We start from the raw sequence: 14,814 nt of genomic DNA, 5'->3' as shown, positions 1-14,814 counted from the left end.
TATTAGCTACACCAGTCGAATGCGCAAAAAAGAGTAATAGCAGGAGCTGAGTACTGCAGGGTCGACTTTCGATTGCTCGAGATCATTCGCTAGCGCAAGAACTGCGGCTTCTTTCCGTCCTTCTCTTACTTCAGCAAAAGTTTCTCGACCTGAGAGCTGTCCGCCCCCGGTACTTCCGTCAGCTGCCTCCTGTTGCTTGCTGTCGAGTTCTAGAAAAAGAGGGAAACGCAGGTGAACACTGTCTTCATATTCTCCTGAACGTCATCGTTCTCTCTTTATATCGTACCTGAGTGATATCGCCTAGTCTATTATGCGGTTTTAAGAGAGATTCTATTTCACCGCTTATGCTCTTCAACCCTGCCTGTACCTCTTTATATTGTAGATGAACGGTATTTTCCATCCTATTACGCGGGGTTCAGTGTAACGCCATCCAAACCGGTGGTTGGTTGTAATTACGCCATTCCTTGTCAATAAAGAATTACTGTCTGAGAATCGAGCTTGAACACCCGAACGTTGACTCATCACCACTTCTTGGAAAATGGGGGATTTGTGCCGGGCGGAAGTGCGGGTGGTAGTCTAGGTGCCAGACCAGGAAGACTTCGATCCGTGCCCTCCGTGCAGATTAACATCAGGAAAGCATCTCCCAAAGGTAGTTTCGTGTAAAAGAACTAACGACGAACCGTGTAACTTGTCACGATTTTTCCGTGTTTCAATAAATTTAGCGAGAGAGAAAGTTGAAGGTGAACACCACAACCGGAATCTCCTGTATATTGGATTAGTCGGCTAGCAGTGATTTGTGTCTCGATTCCTAAAGTGGACGGTGCGACTGCGGAGAAGTGATGTTGATGTGAATGGCCTATGAAGTGTTTCGCGCGTGAATTACCCTCGAGACGAGCCTGCAGAGCCCTGATCTGTCTTTTGCAGGATTTGACTTGTTTTTCGAGGAACGTTCGATCCTCCGACAGTGCGTCTGCTCTGTCGCGCCATTTGTTAAGGTCCTTTTGATATTGTTTGCAGAGCTCATCGAGTCTCAGCGCCTCAGACATAAACCAGTTCAGCTCCTTTTCCAGCGTCCGGATTTTTACATCTCGCAGCAGTTTCGTTTGCTCTTCGTCCGCTTTCTCCTTGAAGTAGTCCATCTGCTTCTGAATCGTGTACATGTGCGTTCGGTACGCGAGAAGGAAATCCCTCTCGTGGTCCCCCATCAGTTTGTCGACTCTCTGGTCGAGCGACTCGAGCAGGCCGTGAATTCGTTCGACTTCGTCGCGAATTTTCGGGCCGTTCTTCAAAGTTTCGAACAAAGCCCGACGAGAATCCGGTCTACCAAGGTCATCCACACGGAGTTCCCTTTTTTCGGTGAGAAAAGCCCGTCGACTTGCGTCGAAGTCCTCTCCCAACGGACTGCCACCAGACAGAACGTCGGATAAATCTGACTCTGGCGGAGCTTTCGAGTCAGGAGAACGAGTTGCCTTCTCCTCTGTCGACGAAGAGTTCACTTTCTGCGAGCATGGCCGTCCGTCTGTTCGTGAAAAAAGGGGAGTTCCCGCTACGGTTCGCTCTTCGCCGGTCCCTGCTGTCATAACGCGGTTTCTTCGATCTGCAACCGCGCTCTGTGCGTGCTCTTCATCCGCCGCATCTCCTCGGGTATGCATGTTTTCTCCCTGTTCGTATGAACGGCTCCCGTTTCGGGTGTTTTCCTCCGTTTCGTCTTGGCCCGCCGTTTCACGCCCGCTCGCGTCCTTGGCGCAATCGGCTCCCATGCCGAGCGCAGAGTAGCTGTCGGAAGACCTTCGAGCATTTGTGGAATTCTGCTCACATTCTGGTGAACTTGTGCGTGAACTGGCGACTGCAGTTCCTTCTCGACTAACATCTCCAAGAAAGGCAGGCATTTCCGACTCGCGCCAGTCTCTTTCGTAGGCAGAACCTCGACGTTCTCTGTCACTGACAAGGTCGGGATTTCGTACATAGCCACCCGATTCCTTCTCAGACGACTCCTCGCCAAAAACACCCTTTCCCTTTGCCTCCCTGCCGTTGAAGGCATCACTTCCCCGCGTTTCTCCGAACCCGTCCGTTTCCCCTTCTCCGTCCTCGTCTTCCACGTCGTTCACCGCGTGGCTCTCTGGCTCGTCACTCATTGTTTTCGAGCAGAGACATTGGTGTACGATTTAGAAAATTGGAAATGGCACCAACTTTTTCGGTGACAAGGGCGGTGTGCGAGGAATCACTCAAATCTACGTATCAATTAGGTTGCTGAAACACAGACGAGAAAATGTATGTGTTCTACCCAGAGTTACACCGGTGTGGCTACGCAGCAGATTTGATTTTTCGACGAAAGCGAAAAAGCGGTTTCTATTGGAGTGTCTCAGTCTAGGGTACGGCTGTGCAGTTCGATGAACCGATTGTGGCTTTTCCTGGACTCCACATTCCTTCGGAAATATTGCACCGCGAAAACGCAAATACCACCGTGAACAACCCACCGAACAGTCAAACCCAAGAAGTGCGACAGGGAAATATGTCGACTACTTAACTCATTAATGAGTGTTAGGTGTGATATTTTATACCAGCTGGTCCACTAACTAGGAATCCTCCGATACACCCAAATATAATTCAGATAGGTTAGTACAGAATACCAGACCTACTGCTAGAGAACTGAGTTAAATGATACAGGGTTGTTGAACACAGAGAAAGAGGAGCAGTTCAACTGGACCCCGATCTCCGACAGTTCTGGTTCCTTCCTTCTTGCCCCTGTCACTGAAATCCACTGAACAGAGGATCGCTGATCGCGCTCTTCAACGCGTCCGTTCAGCACCCACACTGTCTGGCTGCCACTTTTCCTCGCGGAACATCTTCGACCAAAGGAATGGAATCGGTGCAGACACCGCACATGGCCAGCACGCCAACGACTCCCGTACTTTAGTTTCCTCGGTGGGAGCAGCTTTCTTGATTTCCCACACCTGCTGTGCCGGAGGGTTTTCTCCCGCTTGCAACTGGGAGCTCGACACTGTTCCGTTAAGACCGAAAACCCAGCTAGCTTTCGAAGAACTGTCCCTCCTACCTTGTAGACCTCGAAATTCCGTTGTCTCCGCGAACTTTCTGTTTTCACCTCGGCACAGACGAGGCTGACGAGTGATGCTGGTGTCTGTTTTTTTCACTGGGCTCCCTCAAATTCGACGGCTTCCTCAAATTTAGATCGTTGCACGTTCTCTCACTACGCAAAACTGCCGGATCCTTCTTCACTCAAAGCCAATGAATGTAGTTGATGCGTCTGCTGTTTCCCGACTCTCTCAACCCGGGTGAAAAGACGTATTGCCCATCAGCTCTGTCACCGTGTTTCCAGTTTTTTCTTGGGCAGACAACAAAGGAAAACGAGTGCGCTGTAGAACTTTAACTCGAGTAGCACTTCGCAAGAAAAGTGGATCGGCTTTTTCTCATTACACGACTGATTCTGCAGGACTGCCTGGCCTCCAAAAAAGCGCGAGGCCTCACCCTGCGACAAGTTCCAATTGAGTGTACGTACGTACACGGAAGAACTCTGTTTCTCGTCGACTAGCCAGACAAGCGGCAAGGAGGGGAGACAGAGGAGAAGTTTAAGGTGGAGGTGGCAAAACTGGTAAGATCCTGAGGGAAGGAAACCGACTCCCATCGTCAAAATCGTCCAGTTCCACCCCGCGGCTTTAATCCTTCAAATGCATGCAAAAAGCCACACAAAGTTTCGGGCTCTTGCATCTGTGGCTGTCTCTCCGACTCTGTCTTGTCTTGGCATTTCGTTGTTTTTCCTCGAATGTCCTCTCCAATATACACCAACAAGTCAAGAAGGAACCCCGCAACTTTCCTCCGTGGCCGCTTGCAGCTTCACCATTCAAAGGTTCGCTTTTCTAAAGAAATCCACGGTCATGCACGCGTCTCTCGCGCCCGTGTCGCGTGCCGATTGTCGCGACGCTCACTCGAGGTGACTCTGTTCCGCGACACGGCAACTCTCTGGTAAAATGCGAAACCGACAATGGAAAGGTAGCCTGCTTTGAGTCGAACTCGATTTCAAGAAAAGTTCCTCGTTTCTGGAACTTCTCGACCTCCATTTCCCTCCCGTGTGTCGACAAGACATACACCGAGGCCGCTAGAACGCCTCCCGCACTGGTGTATGCGGCGAAAACATCCAAGTCGCTTCTTCTGTTTTCGACCTCTGCGGACGATTCTCGATACACACGAGTGACTTTGAAAGTCTTTGGCTTTCCTCGAGGTCTGGCGACGTTGGCGCGGGCGTGCTTCCGAAGTTCGCCCAATTTTTCTGACTCTTGCGATCCGTTGCCTGTCTTGCAAACATCCCAGAAAGACATGACGCTCCTCCGCTCCGTCAGGTGTATGAACACTGGCATACACTGACACAACTCGTTTTCGTTACTGGAGGAAGACGCCGCAATGCGTCTTTCTTGCACGTGGCCTTTCCGGAGACTTCTTTTTTTCGCTCGCTTTTCTCTGGCTGCGCTCAAGAACTACAGAAACTGAAGTGAAACACCGAACGCGCTACACCTCAGGGGAGCAGAGACACCCTGCGTTTTCCCCTTTCGGCTCCCGTGTTCTCTGTCTTAATTCCGGAGGCCCTTCTTTGTTTCTGCTCTTTCTGTCGCCAAAAGCGAGGCGTCAGGCACAGAGGAAACCGAAGGTAGCTTTGCCGCCAGGTGTCTGTCTGACTTTTCTTCTTTTTGAGCAAGGAAAACCATCGCATGCAGCGAGGACACAGATACTCCGACGCGGCTTTTCACACTTTTTTCTTCTGCACCACAGCCCCATGAAGACGATAAAACCGCTCCCTTCTTTCTGCGGAGCTGCTGGGTAAGCCAGCGGGCGCCTCCACTGAAAACAACGCCTTTCTCTCGTGCCGACCCTCTCTGCGAAACCGAAACTGCTCGATGACAGAGTGCAGCCACCTACCATTGCGTGTTTCTTGCGGGGACGCCTCTCTCTGTGGAGAAAAGACGCCGGCGTCTGGGGGCAGAGAAAGAAGAAAAGACAAAGGAAGACGAGTTGAACGGGCACAACTAGTCCACATCCAACGTTTCTGCGCGATCTCCAAAAAACTATTCGGGTGTACTCACACCTCGTCAGGCCTCCAGGAAAGTTCCTCCAGCTTCTCAGGGTCACCCGGCTCTCTTCGAGTCGAGTTTCAAAGACGTGGAATCGCACTCTTCGCTTCTTCACGAAACTTTTCCACGCCGAGGTCGGAGACAGTGCATGAGCCCTGAAAAACACAAGTGGAAACCGGGGGACACAACGAGACCTGTTCTTCTTCCCATTCTTCTCCACCCTCTTCTTACGCTGCTAGGTCTCGCGTCCCCACAGCGATTTCCACTCACCCTTCTCTCCTCTCTCTTTTCTCTTCTTCTACTTCTTCCTCTTCTTCCTTCTGCTCCTCGTTCGCTTGTGCTGCTGCTGTCTTTGCTCCTTTGACGACGAAAGACTCATTCGAGAACCGGTCTCCGGGGAGGGGCAACTCGCTCCGGCGCCGTCTCCGGGCGTCTTGGATCGAAACGAGGAGACCTTGGTGTCCGCTTCGCCTGCCTCTGCGCAGGCGTCGGTGAGAACCGCGAGTTCGGACGCTTCTCGTCTGTCTCTGCCGCCCTGCCGTCTCCTTCTGGGCCAGCGCCGGCGGGGGTACGCCAGCAGCAGCAAGGTACATCGCCTTGTGCCCACCCACGCAGTCGAGGAGAGAGCTGTCGAGGTTTCAGCGTCCAGCCGAGCAGCTGGGATCCACGACGAGGGGAAGAAGACCTCGCAAAGTTCCGCGTTTTCTTCTCTTGGCAGACAACGGCAAGGGGAAGGAAACGCGACACTTAGGTTTTACGCCGTCGAGGTCACTTCCGCCAACCTGCCTGCTCGTTCAAGTGCCCCGAGAGCAGGAGAACGTCTCCACGGACGGCCAGGAGGCCTCTCGCCGTTCCTCGTCTCCGCCGCGTCTTCGTCTGGAGAGCTGAACGCAAGGTCTCCACCGCAAGCGAAAGACACAGCGAAAACAGGCTAAGGCACCAGTCAGCAAACAGTAGAAAGGAAGAGAGGACAGAGACACCGACGGAGAAGAGGAACGAGAAGAAGGAATCCAAGACGAAAGCGAGGGTGGAAGAGACGCAGGAAGAAAGGATGCAAAGGAAGACAGAGGGAAGAGAGCTGTTTCTTCAGGAAGGTCTCCGAGTGCATGCAGAGGGAGTGGAAATGGAGATGACAGGACGAACGGAAAAATGCACCCGAACGTCTCTGCAGAGCAGCTGAGGGAGCGAGACGCAAGTGACAAAATGAGGAGAAAGAGGGGAAGCAGAGGAGAGGAGGAGACAGGTGCGGTGAGAGAGACAGGAAGAACAGGCTTCACTCAACGGAAAGACACCCATTCCATACCAGAGGCTCCCCGAGGAAGAGGCAGAACTCGCAGACCAACAGAAATCGAACAGGTACCCATTCCTCTCTCGTTCTCGCTTGTCTTATCTGTTATTTCTTCTCTCTCTCCGCGTCATTTGCATTCCCTCTTTCTCTCTCTTACTATTTTTTTCTCCCTTCCCCTTTCTTGTTCCCTCGTCGCGACTCGTGCCCCCCTTCTTCTTCTTCTTGCTCTTTCTTTGCTCCTTTGTTTCTCTCTCTTTTTCTTTCTTTCTCTTTTTCGCTCCTCCTTTCTCCTCTCTCTCTTTGTCGTTTTCCCTTGCGCCTCCCCTGTCGCCTCCTCTGTTCACAGCACACTTTGTTTGTTGGATGAATTTAGCATGGCCGAGACGTATCCCCTCTTCCGAATTCGAGGATTCGAAGCGTCGACCTCTGACTCCCTGCAGGCGCGCTTTGGTTTCTTGGGAGTCTCGCCAGAGTCCAGGGAGGCCACTGGCTCGCGCATGCGCGTTGGCGGTCCCACAACTTTGAGTCTGCAGCAGCCCTTGCGTCCGCAGTCGCCTGTCCACTTTTGCGCTCCTTGGAGAGTCTCCGAAGAAGACAGAAGGAGAGACGAGGGAAGAAGGAAAAAAGAGAAGTCTCAGCGCTGGGTTCCTCCCGCGCCTGTCTGGCGGACATGGAGAGGAAACTGTTCTGCGAACCCAAGAGCCGGCAGCTTCATGGTCGCAACGGACTCCAACTATCTCGAAAGAATCAGACGGTAAACAAAGGAGACGGGAGAAAAGAGGGAGAAAAACCATCGCCGTTTCCCTCCTTCAGTGCCCACATCAAAAGCCTAGAAATGATCTATCTAGCTATTTGTCTGTCTCTCTATATCTCCCTCCTCTCTCTCCCTACCTATTTATCTACCTTTGTATCGATCTGTCCACCTACCTACATATATCTATCTATCTATCTATATATCTATATATATATATATATACTAGGCATGCACATAGATCTGTCTGCCAGTGTGCGTCTCTGTCTATCTGTTCACATCTGTCTATTTGTGTCTAGGTATTCCTCTCTGTCTCTGCATTTGTCTCGGTTTCTGTCTATCCCCTCTGGTGTCCGTGTCTATCGGCTAAGCATTGCGAATGGATAGACGTAAGTAGTCGTTCACATCATTGGTTGCCGCATGCACAGTCGAAACTGAGGGAAGTCGCACCGATGCCGTTTGCTTTGCCTCGCAAGCACCCTGTCTGTCTCTCTCCGCGCTGCTTCTTCTTCCGTCGGTTTGGGAGCACGGCTTGCATGCGCTACGTGAGGTGTATCGACAGCACAGAGGGAAGCTCTTCTCTTCAGCTGGCCCCTGCTGCGTTGACACGGCTCTCCTCGAAGGGTCGAAGATCCTTCTGCAAATGCCAAGAAGGACTGGGATGAACAACAACGTTGAGAGAGAGGAAATCGTCTGGGAAAAGATGACACCAATGCTGGTGTGCATGCGCGGCGCGAGAAAGGCGCTGGAAACTCCTGTTCGCTGTACAGCAGGCATGAGGTCGCGGTTCTCTGTGTCTCGCGAAGTCGCGACACATTCACTGGCCTAAGCAGTGGAGTAAAGAGAACCGTGAAGTCGGTTGGCATCGCCTCTCCTCGTTCCTTTTGCGTGGTAGGAAGGCCCAGCGAGACGCGTTCCCCGCCTATGGGTTGCGGTCGCAGACTCAGCGAGTCGCGGACGCAAAAGTTCTCATCAGTGCAGCGAAGCGCGCCGGAGACATACGAGCAGCGGGAGAAAATCTGTACAGACTGGGAGTTCTTCTCGACAACAAACGCCGCTGGGTGCAGGCCAGAGAGGCCTACAGAGAGTTCCTTGCCTGCACAGAAGAGCTCAAAGACGAACAGCTTCAGGCGCTCGCGCACAACTGGTGAGGAGAAAAACGAGGAAGAGCGGATGGCCGCGAAGATGAAAAAGGTTGCAGAGACAGAAGTGAGGAGAACGAGGGGAGCAGAGAAAAGAAAGAGGAAAGAGAAGAAAGGAAAGAGGAAAGAGAAGAAGGAGGAAAGAAGGAGAGAATGAGAGGGGAAACGGAGGAGAAAGGAGAGAACGCATGAGAAGGGAGAAAAGAGAAGGGAAGGAGGATAGAGAGCGAGAGGAGAGGAAAGGGATGTCAAAAGAGAGAGGCTGGAGAGAGAAGGCCAGAAGGAAGGTGTGAACACATGCACGATCGAGAAGAGGGGAGAACAGGAAGCATGCGCGAGCGAGAGAGGACGAGAGCGAAGAGGATAATAACGCGGACATGCATAGGGCATGCGAGAGAAGACTCGGGAGATTCTTTGAGAAACATTTTTGGTGTCGGCTTGTCTTTCGTCCTCGGATCTGGGAGGGACATGGGCAGGTCTTCTGTCTCTTCAACCTCCCGTTGCGTCTGGCTGTCTTCTGGGGCACAGTCTCGGCATCGACTACCTGAGATGCGAAGAGTACGAGCAGGCGCTCAAACACCACACCCAACAGCTTCGCCTCGCTGACGAAGAAGGTGAGAGGACGAAACGAAGCGTGGTGCGTTTGCCGCCTCTCTTGTGCGTCTGGAAAGTAACACAAACTAATCAGAGACAGAGCCTCGCCTCTTCCACATTTGCAAGCCTGCCTTTTTGGAAAAACCAACTGACGATTCAGACGGAACCTGCGAACGAATGCGTTCGTAACCATGCATCTCCTTTGATCCTCTGCCTCTAGCCTCACGTACACATTTATGTGCGTCGACACATCCATGCAGGAATGTCTTCCGCCGTTTCACTGTACTTCGATCGATCTACCTGTCTCTCCATATCCATCTGTTGATCTCTCGACCTCGTCATTCTTTTCCGTCTCTCTGTCTCTGGATTCGCGTATACACACATACATATATACATATATATATATATACATATATATATATATGGCTACATCTACAGATCTATCGATATCGATCTCTGCGTCTCTGCATCTGCCCATCCACCTCTCTGTACATCTGTGTATCTCTGCATACGTGCCGATATTCTTTCACACAAGTAGGCTGGTCGAGAATGCTGTCCGCCGACGCTCTTTTGGCCGACAGGTTCCTGAGGAGCGACAGAGCTCGAGAGCTGTTGAACTCGGGAGAGAGGTCCTTCCTCTCTCTTTTGACTCCTTTCTTCCTTGTTCCCGAAAGAGTTGAAGCCCACTGTGCTCGCACTCTTTGCCTTTCTGTCTGTGTCTTCCTGTCTGCTCTTCCGTGAGGCCGATATGCGTCGCTCCTCTCCTCTCCTCTTGTCTCTGTGGGGTCTCTTTCTCAGGACAATACGTAGCCCACATGAACATCGGTCTGGTCTACGGCAAACTGGGTAGGGAAAAAGAAGTTTATTTTGTTTCGCCACAGCAAGCGGTCATTCTGTTGCCTTCGTTCCTTCCTTGCTCTCAGCGTCTGTGCGACTTGTTCCACGCCAGCAGGTGAATGTCGATCTGAGAACCCAGTTGATGAGTAGCGAAAAGAGCGTCAACGGAAAGTGCAGTGCTGTAGAAGAGAGAAGAGTACAGGGCGACTCTGAAAGGCATAGCCGTGGAGAAACAAGATAAACGCTCCCATCAGTCTTCGCGTCGGCGCATTGAATCAGACGAAAGCATGCACACTCCAGAGGTTTGCGCTTCCATCGAAAAAATGCTGCTTTTCAAAGGTAGCTAGCGGCAGAAAACGACTGGTGGGGTCCGAGCGTGACCTGGTGTGCCGTCCTGGGAGTTACCAGCGCCCGGACAGATGATGGAAAACGTTTTTCCAGGGATGGACCGCTGTTTTTTTCCTTCCAAGCTTTCAGGACGTGTCGTTGCTAAGCGATGGGATACGACGCTGCAGCGCTGAGCGTAGCGTAGGAGGCTTTTACCGCCATTCACTGAGTGCTGTCTCCGCGGCGAAGTCGAGCGGAACTTCAAGGGCCTCTCCCCTGGCTCTTTGCTGTGTTTTCACCGTTCCACGCTAGTCGTTTTCGATGAATTCGTGGACTTTGATTGGCTGCACTTTTCGCAGGTAACAAACATGCTGGAGACTTGAACTTGCGTCTGATGGTGCTGGGCTCGGGGCGTCAAAATCACCCGTGCGAGGGACTCACGTCGGTGGAGTGACAAGGACTGTGTTTGCCTTTTCGCTTCAGATAAACCGGAAGAAGCGGCAAGACATTACAGAGCAGCTGCAGACATCGCCGCGAAACGCGGAAACTTGCTCGGCCACAGCCTCGCTGTCGGAAATCTCGCGTTGACAGTCTTTCCTTCTGGGTAAAACGCGAAAACGGTCGGACGCGTGCGTTGTTGTGGCAGGTGGAAAAGCCTGAAAGCGCTCTGTTTTTGAGACACACCCCGAACTTCTCTCGAGGATCCTGGAGCGGCCGTCGCGTCTGCTTCCAGCGAGACTCCACAAGAAGACAGTCCTTGCCTCCGCCGAGGGAAACGAAGAACGAGTGTATGTGCCTTCTTCGTTCGCTCGGCCGAGGTGTTGAATGTGACAGTGCTCTGTCTCCTTGTTCTTCGTCACGATCCTGAGTTTCTCTTTTCTGTCTCTCTTCGCGTCTTCAGCGATCTGACTACATCGCGACGCTACATGCAGTACCACGTCGAGACCATGGACGAGTTGTTCTCCCCAGGGTCCGCGACAGGAAAAGAGTTTCAGCACAGCGGTGCCTTCGCCTCTTTCTCGCTCGACTCTTCCTATCCCTCTTCCTGCTCTCCAGCTTCGACGTGTGACCCGCGGAGACAAGTGAAACACTCTAGAGAAGAAGAGAGAGAAGGAGAAGAGAGAGACGGAGAAGAGAGAGAAGCAGCAAGAGCAGAAGGAGAAGAAGAGGGAGAAGAAAGAGAAGACGTAGGAGGAGAGAAGAAGGAGGGCAAGCCGACAGAGCCTGGTAGACGTAGCATGCCTCGCGTCTCCTTCCGCAGCTCTGTTTCAGACAAGCATCAGTTGCAGGGAGACAAAATGAAGGCAGGCGAGAGACGAGTATTTGAAGAGACGGCGGAGGCGGTTGAGAGGCCTTTTTCCTCTCCAGTTTCGTCTCGGAGTCACGTTTCGCCGTCTTCACCTTCTGCGGCTTCTACGTCTCTCTCGCGTTCTTCAGAGCAGAGGACCTCGTGGGAAGAAGACCCTCCCCTGCCTTCTGTTTGCGTCGGTGAGAAATCAGAGACCAGGGAGAAAGAGGTATTCTCAGTCTTTTGAGGTTAGAATCAATGGGCAAAAGGAAGACGCTCGAGCCACGGAATCCGTAAAAGAGAGACAACGTCTCTGCAGATGCACTTCTGTCTCGCGGTTGTTGCCGCGTTCGTCTTGACTCGACAAGTGGAAAGGTGGGGAACGTTTGCAGTTTGCCGATCTCGTCCTTTCTTTTTTCTCTCCCCTCTCTCTTCTCGCTCGCTTGTTTCCTTCCACGCAGCCCTTTCAGAAGATACTTCTCAGCTGTTGTTGGAGGAGACAGAGGCGCGAGGCGGGCGGGAGAGTCGGCAGGCGAGGTCTCTTCCTCGCCACGGGGCTGCTGTTCTTGCAAATCGTAGGCGCAGCGAAACCGTCTGAAAGACTGGTTTCTGAAAAACAGAGCATGCATGCACCCGCATTTTAGTGTCGGACTGGAATCGCTTGCCCGCCTCTCTCTCGGTACAAGGTCCACAGTCGCTGCTGCTCCCTCCTCGCTTCTTTCTCGTAGAGTCTGCTGCTGACGCCGTAGGCATGCTCCTGCATGTTCTTCTTCTGAGAACGGGTCTGTCCTCTGAAGCTTCACTTGCCAGAGTGTAGCGCGTTCATCCTCCAGAGAATTCGTCCGTCTCTCTCCCTGCTCCCGAACCTTTTGTGGACCTCTGTGGCATGCGCGGAAACGACCTCTCCACTTCTTCGAAGGGCAACGTCTGACTGTGGGCGTTGACGCGGCCCGCGCCTCACGCTGTAGCTACACACTGCTACGTCATGTTACAGAGTTCTGACAACGCCGCAGTAGCCTTGCCACGAGCAGATTGTCGTCTGTCCACCTATGCGGATGCCCGGAGCTCCGGTTCATGTCCTCAACACTCCGTTGAGTTCGTCGTCGGGCGCTCTGTGTCTCACACCTTCCTACGGACCTGCTTTCTGGCTTTTGACGAAGGGGGTCTGAATGCCAGTTCTCAGAAAGACAGTTTTCTATGTTCTGCGACGCCCTGGACCGTTTCGAGTCTGCGCTTGAGGAGGCACTCTGCGAGCTGGCGCGAAGAAGTTTTGACGACCTCCTAATGCGTCTCGGCTGCCTGGACTCCAGCGAACCTTCGTTTTTTCTTTCGAGTGTGATCAAGCAGCACCCCTAGGCTTTTTTTCCCTCCGCATCTGTGTCTTTTCGGATTTTTCATGGTCAGCCGACGTCAGCGGCCTCGTCCCCGTCCTTTCTTTCCTTTTCTGTTTTCTGTTTTCGTTCAGTCGATTCACAGCACCACCTAGGAAAGGTCGACGCGGCAAGGGGCGACTACGCACAGGCTGCTGCGCATCTCCGAGAGTGCGTCTCTTCCTGAGGAAACGGGGAAGGCCGAAAGAAAAAACTGGGGAAAAGGAAATCAGAGGGCAGCGACAGAGGCCTCTGTCCGAGGAGAAGGCAGAAACAGACATCTGTGGGAGAAGGAAGTCGAAAGCGCCACCCGATCGAGCACTGTGCGCATGCATCTTCTTCTGGGCCGCCAGCCGTCCTGCGTGCTCGGAACTCATGAACATGCAAAACAAGTCAACACCCGTCGGGAAATTCGCCAGAACAAGGACGCTTTTGCGTCGGCCTTGAAACCTCACTCTATAGAGTGTCACAGAGTGGCTCTCTTCAGATGCTAATTGGCCTACATTGCATCCGTTACGAGCCCAGAAAATGCGAAACGAAAACATGTTGACGAGACGCGTTCCAGAGAGTCAAAACACGAAAAAGAAGCATGAAACACCCTAAACGTTTTTGCATACATGAGAATGAATATCTATATATCGATACATATCTATATCCATATATATCTATATATATATATATATCCATATATATATATATATGTATACGTGCAGGTTTATATATATGTATATATCTATATATGTGGATGCAGGTGCCTATGCGTATGTACGCACTTGAGAGTAGAACTGTATGAAGTGTAGAGCCACGAAAGAGCAATTCTGTCGTTCGTTCTTGTGTAAAAAAGGAGACAGTTCGATAGGAAACTTTGATGTGGTTGAGCGGACGAAAGCGCAACATGCTTCTCTCTTGGTCATTTGTCACACGCATGCATTTGTTTCCAAAAATCATTGCAAGCGAGCTGTCACTGCGTTGTTCCGTGTCGATGCGTCCACGTGAAGAGCGAGGCTGATGGCGAAGAAGGCAGGAGAAAGAGCTGCAGAGATGAATGCGAATGTCGCCTATGGTGAGCCATAAGTGTGCCAGATCCTTGCAGAAAGAGAAGATTGAGTATTTCGGACGGTCAGTGAATTCAAATTGTTTATTGGAAAAGAATGGCAAATCGTTCCAGACCCTGCAGACACGCTTCCGCGCCAAAAGAGCTAAATGAGGAGTGCATGCGAATTCCGTCACAGTGTACCGGTTATCGCGAAAGGTCTCGTTGCCGTTCGTTGTACACACACACAGACACAAAGAGTCTGTGGCTCTGATGGTTCCGCTCGCTCGCGAAATCGAATGTGTTTGAAGAACGCCAGTGTAACTCGAATGTATATTTATATATATATATATAGATATTTATATATATATATATATATATATATATATATGCATGTATATGTATAAATATATATGTACATGCAAATACCTGAATGCATATAGAAAGATATATAATATATGTATTATATGGACATATCCGCGTTTGTCTCTTTTCGGTAGGTGTGGTCTGCGGTCGCATGCATTTCGAGGAGAACAAAAAGCGCGTCCTGTCTCAGTCGTTCGAGATACAAGCGGCTTTAAATCTGAAATCGAAACTGGCGTCTCTCCCCTGTGCCTGCCCGGCTCTCGTTTAGTTCTGAGGCTTGCAGCGTCTCGCCTCGAAGGAAAAATCGAAGAAGAAACGACAGCAGCTCTCTCATTTCTTCTCGCTGTGCCAAGCGGCGGATCAGAAACCCTATATATATATATATATATATATATATATATATGTTGGTATGTGTGCAATTGTGTGCGTGGATATTCGAGTGCCAACAGACTGTTGAATAAGAGGAAATCAAAGGTGAATAGGTCTTCTCTTCGAAATAAAGTTAATGCGGAGTTTTTCCTTTATGGCCTTTCTTTGTCTTTTTTGCGAAACCTTACGCATTTGCGCGGCTTCCCTGCTTTGTCCAATTTTTTTTTCTCCTCTCTCTTTCCGGCATCTTCTGATTTTCGCCTTGCTTTTCTCCTACTCTCCTCTTTCCTCGGCGTGGTCCTTCGGTGTGTACCGCCAGCACACCTACATTTATACGATATATAACAATTTGAATATATATATATATA

General features: G+C 51.3%; 2 protein-coding genes across 2 annotated transcripts; one reads left to right on the top strand and one right to left on the bottom strand.

Annotated features, from left to right (window-relative positions):
• Positions 1–6: 6 nt before the first annotated feature.
• TGME49_254850 (myosin heavy chain, putative) lies at positions 7–2,470 on the bottom strand (the record flags this gene model as incomplete). Its single annotated transcript, XM_018781082.1, has 2 exons — positions 884–2,470; positions 7–209 (listed from the first exon to the last, which is right to left on the bottom strand). The coding sequence occupies exons 1-2, from the start codon at positions 2,133–2,135 to the stop codon at positions 7–9; spliced, it is 1,455 nt and encodes a 484-aa protein (XP_018638109.1). The 5' UTR covers positions 2,136–2,470.
• Positions 2,471–2,677: 207 nt separating this feature from the next.
• On the top strand, positions 2,678–14,768 carry TGME49_254840 (tetratricopeptide repeat-containing protein). The gene is made up of 11 exons (XM_018781081.1): positions 2,678–6,437; positions 6,810–7,123; positions 8,016–8,267; positions 8,791–8,876; positions 9,655–9,702; positions 10,504–10,624; positions 10,922–11,508; positions 11,770–11,883; positions 12,774–12,849; positions 13,677–13,741; positions 14,212–14,768. Exons 1-11 carry the CDS (start codon positions 6,231–6,233, stop codon positions 14,343–14,345), a joined length of 2,004 nt encoding a protein of 667 aa, XP_018638110.1. The 5' UTR covers positions 2,678–6,230; the 3' UTR covers positions 14,346–14,768.
• Positions 14,769–14,814: the final 46 nt, after the last annotated feature.

Source organism: Toxoplasma gondii, chromosome III (genome assembly GCF_000006565.2).
Source record: "Toxoplasma gondii ME49 chromosome III, whole genome shotgun sequence".
NCBI classification, from domain to species: domain Eukaryota; phylum Apicomplexa; class Conoidasida; order Eucoccidiorida; family Sarcocystidae; genus Toxoplasma; species Toxoplasma gondii.
The sequence above is the reverse complement of the archived record's forward strand: the minus strand, read 5'-3'. Positions and strand labels throughout refer to the sequence as shown.

Coding starts and splice junctions, on each gene's coding strand:
- TGME49_254840 (XM_018781081.1), top strand. CDS start 6,231: ATGCACCCGAACGTCTCTGCAGAGCAGCTGAGGGAGCGAGACGCAAGT. Junction 8,877..9,654: donor TCGCCTCGCTGACGAAGAAG/GTGAGAGGACGA, acceptor TCTCTTTCTCAG/GACAATACGTAGCCCACATG. Junction 13,742..14,211: donor GAATGCGAATGTCGCCTATG/GTGAGCCATAAG, acceptor TCTTTTCGGTAG/GTGTGGTCTGCGGTCGCATG.